The sequence below is a fragment of the Morone saxatilis genome, unplaced genomic scaffold (assembly GCF_004916995.1).
Source record: "Morone saxatilis isolate NCDOM2014 unplaced genomic scaffold, NCSU_SB_2.0 Contig9, whole genome shotgun sequence".
Classification (NCBI taxonomy): Eukaryota; Metazoa; Chordata; class Actinopteri; family Moronidae; genus Morone; species Morone saxatilis.
In genome coordinates, this window is record NW_023340268.1 from 22,940,449 (window position 1) to 22,951,292 (window position 10,844).

The 10,844-nt window shown below is 40.5% G+C and overlaps 1 protein-coding gene across 1 annotated transcript in view; it reads right to left on the minus strand.

Annotated features, from left to right (window-relative positions):
- Nucleotides 1–904: 904 nt before the first annotated feature.
- sh3bp5lb (SH3-binding domain protein 5-like, b) overlaps nucleotides 905–10,844 on the minus strand; it is a gene marked incomplete in the record, with an annotated part of 16,458 nt that continues 6,518 nt past the window's right edge. The window contains 2 exon segments of the mRNA XM_035681210.1: nucleotides 905–6,282; nucleotides 9,505–9,678. Of these exon segments, the coding sequence (XP_035537103.1) occupies nucleotides 5,671–6,282; nucleotides 9,505–9,678 (786 nt within the window).

Consider the following 10,844-nt stretch of genomic DNA (forward strand, 5'->3'; position numbering starts at 1 on the left):
AGTCTACATCATTCAAGAAGGCCATGATTTTAATTGCAGGACAATGCTCCATCACAGCATCAAGTACTCCACTGGGTGGCGTAGCCAGGGGGCAAAGGGCCTTTAAAGGTGACAGTAATATGACATTGGGCCCCCCCTTCCTCAACCTGACCTAAACCCCCTACTGACACTTGGGGTGGGCCTTCTTAAAATGGTGATGATTTTACAGGTGAGGAAGACAATACAACTCTTGCAACAGCACTTGGAGGCTGTGTTGCTGCTGCATGAAAAGGTTGATCATCAACAGATCAAGAAACTAACAGACTCCATGAATGGAAGGCTCATGATCAGTATATTTTTAAATAAGGGGTGGCTATAATTGGTCACGGAATATTTGTTGAAATGTTTTATTTGTATATTTGGAGTTGTTTTTTTGTTTTCTTACTCTAATAAAATTAAATAACAAGTTGATGAGATGGGAAAAGTTTTAGTTTAATAAAAAAATTTTTTGCACACTAATAGTTGCCTAATATTGTGCAAACATAATATTCTCCTTTTCCTTTGTTAATACTCAGGTTTGAGGTTTTATTAACATTTTTGGATTTGGACTGAGAGCACTGTATTTGTTCAAAAATAAAATTGAATCCTCGAGGAATACAACTTGCTAAATAATTGTGCTCAAAGGACCATTCTTGGGCTACTGCTAGAAATATGACTGTTCAATGTGGCTTTATTTCTAAGCGTAACAAAAACACAACGATTCTTCTTTTCAGGGTGATTTATAAAACTAATGAAAACAATAATACAATACAACAATTATTTCAATTAAATTTATAGCGCCAATTCATAACAGAAGTTAACTCAGGACACTTTTCAAATAGAGCAGGTCTAGACCGTACTCTATAAAATTATTTAGAGACCCAACAGTTCCCACTATGAGCGAGCACTTGGGGACGGGGGCAAGGAAAAACTTCCTTTTTAGAGGCATAAACCTCGGAAAGACCCCGGCTCGAGGTGGGTGGCTGTCTGGCTCGAGAGAGAGAGAGAGAGAGAGAGAGAGAGAGAGAGAGGTAAAGACAGAAGGACAGAGACAGAGGTAAAGACAGAAGACAAAGGTGCACAGCAACAACAGTAGCAACAACTACACTAATAGTAGTGACTGGTGGTGATGATGATATTATATGCAGTCTAGAACTGCAGGGCGATTTTTCTCAGCTTGTCCGAAAAGGGCTGACATGCAGACAGACTCCTTCCATTTTAGTTAGAGTTCAGTTACACATTAGCCTACTAGAATTAGGATTACACTGATTTATAATTTTCCCAATATGTCAGGCTGATATTGGACTTTTATTGAAAGTCAGATACCTGTTAGTATCATCCTACTCTGTACTGATGGAAAATTCAAAACCTGCAGTGACTTTTCCTTTTTATGAGTGAGATGTTAAAATGGATATTAATCTCATGTCTGTATGGAACTGGAATCAGGATACCCTAGTTTAGCATAAAGACTGTAAACATGAAGTAACAGCTAGCCTGACTGTTCAAAACACACAACACAAATCTCTTTTGCATAATTCATACACAAACATAAATGTGGAACTATTTCAAACATGAAACTGATAACAATCTTCTGGGAGAAACACTGAACTCTGGGAACTTTCTGTATTTACATTTGAGGACAACGGATACAAAATATATGTCTATCATCAGTATCAAACATTGCCGCTTAAATCATACAGCTTGGATTTACCTTAAACATAACAATTATTATAATAAATAATATACAACATAACACAACATAATATAAAAAACTAAGAATTAATTACAGACTATAAGCTCTCTCAGTTGAAACAGACTCTCCTGGTTTCACTTAAGCTCCTTTAAATAATTCTATTATATTATATTATATTCTACTATTTCTATTCTTTTTTTTTAATGTAACTGTGTAGCATCAACCTCTTAGATTTTTGGCTAACCAAACCCAATTATTAGGAGTCATAGGCACTTTAAATAAAAATAAATCACCAACTTATCAAACATTTGGCCATTTCCATCGGCATAACTGTGCAAATATGTGCAAAAAAAATGTGCAATAGCAGAGACCTAGGCCTCTAGTTTCATGGCAGTAAACAGGAGGAAATGGAACAGCAACTTAATGATGATGTCGGCTGATAGATAGAAGGTTAGTTAATTAGTAAATTGGTTTTGTTTGATATAAGTTTGTATCAGATGATCTATTGGGCTGACAGGTATGGCTGTTCCTTTTTCAAATTTTTTTTTTTCGAACAAACTTGAAATGGCGTGCAATTTATTTGAACGAATTATCTCAAAACCCATAGTACAACTGCATAACGCCATACAGGAAAACATAACATCAACATAAGTCGCACATTTGTTGTGGCTGTAGAGTTAGACAGCTGCTTTGTACAAAATTGACAGAAGCTTCTCAGAAGCTTTGGTGTCACGATTGTCCGCTCAGGACGGCTTTGCTCCATGCTTTGCTCGCTAGTCTCCTCCAGTTTCACAACAACATAAGATTATTAGCTTAGTTTACTGAGAGGCCAATAGGGCATGCCATAGATCAAGGTGATGATGAAGGGCCCTCTGCTGGACAACGAGGCAAACTACTTCTAAAAGTCTTGCACTTATAGACTATACATTTTGTATAGCTGCCCGTTAACAGTCGACTTAACTGTTAGTTGCTGAGAAGAGTCTTAAGGCTTATTCAGACTGCCCACGTCTGCGTGGCAGAATGTCTTGATTTTTATTTTGGCGCCCATGTTAACAAATTAGAGTGGTCACGTCTCATACGCATCTCAGCTGTGTCTGCAGCAAGGCTTCACTAGAGAGTCATGGTCTTGCCTATTTTTTACTATGAGCCCAAGAGTAAAGTGAAAGGATATGTTGGTAGTCATATCCATATATTTCAGTAGAGTTTACATTTTTCAAAGTAAAAGCACTGTAGTAATCTTTTATTTAACACGACTTCACTTGAAAATAATTTGTAGAAGAATTTCTGTAAGTGAGCCGGATCATGGGCAGTATCTGGCTGTCTCTCTCTCGCTCACTCTCTCGGGTAAACAAACCACACATGCTTTCTGGTTACCACATTTAAAGTATATGGCATTCAAAATTAAATGATAGGGATTTTTAGATTTTTCATGGACATTATACAGGGAAAAGTTTATATACATAGGCGTGGCAGCATTGCACAACACGCTCTCGGTGTGAACACAGCGTGCGTGGGAGCTGTCAAGCGCAGGAGACACTACACACTGTTCAGGCGGCATATGTGAACAGGGTGTTAGACGACCCACTCTGCATTAGTCAGATAGTCACAGAAAAACAAAAACGGGAGCTGCTTGTCACCGGGACCAAACTATCAGGAGACTGTTGCAAAACGGACCTTTCCTCTTGTAACACAGGGAGGCTCTTACCGGTGAACTGTTGCTAACTGTACTAGCTAGTTAGCAGTTCTATAAGCTGACTTTACCCGGACTTGGAGCTCGAAGGACAGGCGGAGTTTAAACACTACTAGCATAGGAGCACAGGGCCCAATGGGAAATACTGCCACGGCTGGAATGAGCGACAGAGCCGTAGCAGGTCAGGCCCACAAGACTATCACTCCTGTGGGGGAAGACAGGCATGTTCAGGCAGGGACAGGAGAGGCATGAAACGGGAGGAAGAGGAGCTGGTTTGTAGCAAATTAATTAGTAAGTAACTGTTAATCATCCATCGTGTTAATAAGTCTGCCAGTATTTGTTTTAGAAAGGCTGGAATTGTTTTGAACAATAAAACTGTGTGATGTTATACTGTGTTGAAGTAAATGAACTGAATGTTCAGTCTCCTTGTTGGTTGTTCTGATACATTCAGAATCATTACCACTTTTTCCGTTTCATTTAACAGACGGCTGTTAAAATCTATATATTTGAATAATTTAATTAATATAATAAAAGTGCTATGACTAGGCGAATATTAGGCTAATACTAGGCTTTATGTAAAGACTACTAGTTAACTAGGACAATCTTTGGGCGGGTTAGGGTTGGGGTTAGATCACACCTTTGCTGAGGTGTGACATGGCTCCCGTCATGGATGTATGTTCCCAATGTGAAGAATGCACCTCCCTGATCAAAGTAATGGAACTGGTTAAAGTCACTGAAAAATAAAAAAAATACCTAACAAAATGAGCTTTTCCTCCTGTATCTGTCAGCTACTGAGGGTAAATATTAGTTTGTCTGGAGGCTGACAGCTCATTATTTTATTATGTTTAAGCTCTACGTTATCAGTCTCATTACCAGCAGCTTTGCACATGCTACCACTGATGCAGCACATACTACTCACCGCCATGAAATTAGAGGTTGTAGTAATTGATAATGCAGAGATCTTGCATCAGACAGTAAAGGTAAACTATCTCTGCAGCAAAAACAATATCTCCATCAAACTGCACTTAGTTAATGATCTTATTTACATGTTAATGAATAAAGCTGAGGCCATATGGCTGGTCCCTTTATAAGACAGAAAAAGTAGTATTTGGCCACATTATTTTAAATAAAAATACTTTTATAGTGATAGAAGATAAGGCCTGTACCAAACTTTTTATTCCATTTGTAGGGTTTATCAAAATTATGCCTCCCATGCCCCCATGCTCCCATGCATATAGCATACACAGAACGCAGAGACAAAATAGTTGGTCAAGGTATAATAGCTGGGATATGTTGACCCTAATCTCACGCCCCGGGCAAACGCTCCTGTTGCTTGTCCAAACAAAACAAAGTTAGCTCACTCCAATTAACTCAAGCTACAGTCCCCAAAGCTGGACTACCAAGATCAAGTGAGAATCCATCTTGCCAGGCTTCAAGCTATGCACTTGTGTCCAACCACAGTGGCTGTAGTAACTCTTAGGTGTATGCGTGAGAAGTGACTGCTTGAAAAACAACAATGACAGCTGCTAAAGAGGTTAGTGCAGATGCAGTGCATTTCTTCTTTGGAACAAGAGCAAAGAACGGCACTGAAGGCTTTCCATGGAAAAGAGGTTTTCTCTCTTCTTCCAACTAACTTCAGTAAGGGTTTGACTACGCTGATTGGTTGAAGTTTGCCTGTGATAGTATTATGAGTGTTTTTTTCACAATACACAATAATATAATTAGTCCCAACACTACATACTATACATTTTATTAACAACATTTCAGGTGAACTCACTTACAGTTTGACCACCAAATAAGGTTTAGGTGATAAACTTGTTTAGAACCCGTGTTCCCAGATCTCAGCAGTTACTTTAGTGAATCCAGTGTTATCAGAACTTAAAGTTGATACTATGCCAGCACAGAAGACGACTTGACTTGACGACAACTAGCATGTGTTCTATCATGCTTCTAAATTGCCTGTTTGTACTCGACAGGGATTAGTTTGCACAAAGAGCATGAAATCTTGTGTTGATGTTTTGGCATGTGGGGCAGACTGCAGTACAAGCATGAAGGCAGGTCAGTGCTCTCTGCAGGACTGCTCTCTGTTTATTGCTGTCACATAGCAATTCATTAGTGTGCAGCCAATGTACCTGCCTGATATTCCTAACTGCAGTGTCAGCGCGGCGCTCTCAGTCAGTTTCTCTCTCCTCTAATTTCCTCTCTGATCACTTATCATATGCTCGCCATGAGCCTCACTCGTCAGTCATCAGCTTCCTCCTACTGACTATCATAGACTAACGCTCCTGTGGTGCTGCTTTATGACGCTCCCCTGCTTCTCTTTACTAACGGCTGCCTTCTCCTGATGGGCTTCCTCCTGTTGGGGCCCCTCGGTCACCACCCTACTGACTGGCCTCTCATTAGGCTTCCTGTCGCAGTCCCATTCTTCACCCAGCACACTCCCGGCATCACTCAGGTCACCCAGGTGCTCCACTGAGTCACACTTTTCCAGGTCAGAGGCGATAGTCTGCAGGCTGATGACTGACATGCAGTCTGAGCTGGCCTGCTCCACCTCCAGCCGCTCCCTCTGGCCCCAGCCACTCTCTCTGTGCCTCTCTACCCACAGCCTGGTTTTCTCGCCGTCCGCCCAGTCGCTCTCTATCCCGCCGACTCCCACACAGGTGCTGACGTGGACCCCGATGGTGGCACGGACCTCTGCCTCGGCACCTACAGGGGAGCTCCGTCCCCCGCAGACTGCAGGACTTCCCCTGCTGGCCCCAATTCGCCCCCTCTGCGCATGGATCTGCTCGCTGATCTGTTCCAGGTTCCGAAGGGCCACAGAGTAACGTGTTTTTACTTTTGCCACCTGTTCCTCCAGCTGTACTACTTTAGCCTTTTGTTCCTGAAAAACAATTAACACAGTTAGCAACGCTCTTTTGCCTCATTTCAACTGCATGGTACGGCACTGTATGCATCCCTGTGTAAACACATTGCTAGCTTGACAAAACGGCACAGAAATGTCCTTGTAAAAATGGATAAAAATGCCACAAGTATTAGGATTAGGGTATTTTGTTTGGGTTGTGCTAAATTACTGGCAACCACATTGAGGGGGTAATATCTGCAGTGGAGAATTGAATGGAGAAAGGTATCTGGTATCAAAAGCAAGTCGTGTATAGTGATACATTGAACTTTCTCCAGGCACTTGACAGTTAAACCGGTTCAGATTTTTTAAAGTGTGGTTGCATGAGATACTTGTGTGTGTTACCTATAGTAGACGATGTAGAGGGGGTCAGCAGAAAAATATATTTTAGCCACGTAAAAAAAACAGGCCTAACCTTTTGTTGTGGTGGGCCTTTTTTATGTGGCTAACGTACATTTGTCTGCTGCCCCCGTCCACAGCAGTGCATAGCTCTGCTTCTGTGCCATGATCCCTGTCTGCAGAAGGCCATCTACTGCAGGTAATACACTATGGATAAGTACCTCATACAAGCCAACTTCAAAATACCCAAACTATTATGGAACTTATCAAACTTTGATGGAGCAGCTGAGTAACTTTTAAGTTGGTCATTTTTACTTTAACTTATTTTGGTTTAAGCCTACCACTTATAAAAACTGTTTAAACTTTATTATCCTTTCCTATATTCACAATTAGTCATCCCATTTTACAGTCAAAAATTATGTCACGGTGATTTTTAAAGCTCAGGTCACCCAGGTGCTTCACTGAGTCACACTTTTCCAGGTCAGAGGTGATGGTCTGCAGTCTGAGCTGGCCTGCTGAGTAGCATCCAGCTGCAGCCCCGGAGCGGAAGCCCCTGACGTGACACAAGCCTCTGGCTTGATGGAAGTACCCCTGGCATGACGGAAGTGACGTAGAATACCAGAAATTACTTATTTTTGAGGACACGTGGGAATTTGAGTAGCATCCCACAGTCCTCGTGCCAAATAATGGCGACATTTAAAAACAAGGTAAGCTTTGCTACGTCGATAATGTTGCCTAGCTAACTACGAGCTAACTAGCATTCTGCTAGTTTGAACTACTACTACTATCTAATAAAAAATGCTTCGTTGAAGTTCTTCGCGCAAAATAATACACAAAGACTGCCATAGAAATACTATCTGTTAATGTATTTTTATATATTTTTTAATGGATACTATAGATGTTTTCATATATAATGAAGTGTATAGTAATTGAATATACTGTTTGTTTATTGACTCTATTTTCTTCCTTTTGACAGTGAGTTGGACCTCTTTCAAATCTGCCTCCAGCAAAATCTCAGCGTAGAGGCCACAAAAAGGCTTCAGAACTTTGAACTGAAAATGAGAAAAGCCCTCCAATCAGAAAGATTTCTGAACCAATTGTGTTGTTGTTGTTGCTGCAGCTGCTGCTGCTAAATGCAAGTTCTTACTGTACCTTTTTAACGATAGATATTTAATAAAGATGAGCAGTTCTGGTCTCAAATAGTTTTATTTTTCTTCTGCAGAGAGAACAGTTCTTACACAGCATGTGGATTTTTGTGAGAAATGACACATCTGACTGAGTGAGCGAGGGTTTTATAGTATAGACCAAACAATTGGTTCTTTCGTTATTTATATTATCATTTATTTTTTTTATATATAGAAATGATATACATGGGCACGGAGGTCCTTTTGTGACTTTTTCCCTATAAATCTGGATTTTCATGAGAAATTAGACTTACATTTCTGATTGGTCAATGTCTTGTGGGTAAATTTATTTAACACAAAATTCCTTCATTTGATTCTCTGATGTGCAGTTCCCTTGATGATCCTCTGGATCTTTTAAAAAGTAGGCTAAACCTGATCTAATGAACACACTTTTTTGTTATTGGTTACATCTGTGTAATAAAAGGAAAACGTGTAGGCTATAATATCCATCTCTGTACACAGGAAAGATTAAGATGTTTGAGGTAATGGTAGCTTAAAGACCACGCTGAAATTACTCTTGTCAGTTTTACTATACCATTCATCATAATGGGAAGTAGTGTTTTTAATTTTATTTTGAAAAAAGGCCACTTCTGGAAAAAGGATAACTTCCGGTATAAATTCTACGTCACTTCCGTTTACCCACAGCCTGGTTTTCTCGCCGTTCGCTTAGTCGCTCTCTATCCCGCCAACTCCCACACAGCTGCTGACGTGGACCCTAATGGTGTCACGGACCTCTGCCTCGGCACCAATTATCTTTCTTGACTCTGATTGGTTGTCTTAGTTCAGGCCCCGTAGATTCTTGCAAATGCCATTAGGAGCACTAGGAGGAGCCGGAGGAGCCACATTTTTTTCCCACAGGTTATTGGTCTCATGTACTACTATCAGTAAATATAACAAAAATATTTTTATAAAAAGATACTATTACAGCTTTAAATACAACATTGACATCACATTATAAAGTCACTATGGTGAACTTGTTAGCAAACACTTTTTTATTTCTGTTTGTGTCCACAAACACGACAACAAATCTGAGAATTTACCTCTCAGCAATAAAAATGAGAAGTCTACCCAAAATCCTGGAGATCTACCCATATTCAACACACAGAAGAACAGAACAGAAGTAAGGTTTCTCCATAAAATTACATAGGCATTGTTCTATTTAGTTAAAATCCATCATCAGTAGCAGTTTGGAAACAACAGCTAACAAATGCCAGCTATGTCAGCTGATTGCATCAATTAGGTTGATCATGAAACATGCACAGCTTGTAAGATAAAAGAATACAAATCAGTGCCACATATACATCAGCACATAGCATACAAAGTTTTCCAAAACCCACACTACTCTCAGTGTTTCCCATTCAACACACTGCATCTCAACTTGGCCTTCACAAAATTTGACTGGGAAAATAAAGCAACTCAAAGTGGCTGCACAGCTGCAGGCCAAAACATCAACAGACACATTGTGCACACTCTGCTATAACACTGCAGCTGAAACTAGCTACAGGTAAAGTACATCATTCAAAAAGCTGCTAAATCATGTGGAGTCGTCATTCAGAGCCTGTGTCCCTGTTCCCTCTTGGTCACAAAAGCAAAATCATTCACTTGTGGCTTGCAGTATGAACACAATGTGTGCATTTATCTTAAATCTTAAAAAAATAAATAAATAACTGCCGGTACAAACCTCCAGAATATGATTGAATTGTGCTTTGAGTTCAAAGTATGGTTTGGATTTAAGGATGACCTTCTTCAGGGCTTTCTGGAGGGTCTGGACTCGAGCCTCTGCGTCCTGGCAGAGCTGTGTGACTCGCTGATGCTCCCGCTCACTGCGGAGGCGCTCCTCCTCCGCCTCGTTCACCTGACCAGCAAAGGAAATACGAGTGAGCAGAGGTACATATTTTACACTTTCTGCCTATGCCGCAGCATGGTCTGATATTTAGGTGGACGCACATTCAGCAGGCCTTCTTCCCGGCACACATTTTGACTTGTCATGAAGGTAAGATAGAAGATATATACTTTATTAATCCCCTACATTGATCTTTATCCTCTTTTTTTATTTTATACACACACACACACACACCCATTCTTGGGCACCTCGGCAGTGTACAGGAGGTGAAACTGGGTTTCTCCAGCTACCAGTCCACACTCCATATTGTGGTCTGTGGGACACAAGCCACGTCCCTACAAACTGAGCTCCTGCCGCCCCCTCATTGTCATTGTCCCCGTCATTGTAGGAAAAGTAAAAGTGTTACTAATAACATTAACAACAGCCCCATTCTATTTAAGTGTCAGTCTCAGTAAGCCATGGCAGTGTGACTGTGAGCCAGCATACACAAAACCAAGACCCTAAAACTGAAGCAGCTAAATGGAGTTAAGCCATCATTTGATTACCAGTGCCCTTGCTACTACGACCTGTCAACGTGTCCTCCGTGAACATTTATTTATTCATTCATGTACTAGTAGGTATATTTATAATAAATGCATTTCATGTATACATGCCCAAGTTGCTTGGCCAAGATTCATGTCATCAACTGGAGAAACAGTCTTTATGAAAACTGGCACTGTTCTGTGGACTATGTGAGGGATAAGGCCAGACGAGGTGTACATTATCAGGAATTAATGGCCAGAACCATATTGGACGGTTGCCTTTGCGAAGTCCATTAATTTCTGCCAAAGAAAAAAAATAAGATAATTATATTTTTAGATTTTATGTGTTTCGCAATCAAAATCTAAAGTTTTTTAAAAGCCATAACTCAGTTTCCCAGGTAACATCTGAGGGTTAGACTTATACCTGGAAGAATCATTACCTTCCCATAAATGTCTAATGCAATTGAAACACTGTTCACTACTCCAGAAAATAGGACGGACCATAGATACGACTAGGCAATGGGAGATGTTTCTAGTTGCCTCCACTCATAGAGCGCTTTGGCTCAGCTACAGTACAGAGCTAATGTTATGCTAGCAACATTCAAAGTCAATAACACTGTGTACGGTCGACAAACGGTAAATAAAATTTCACAGTAT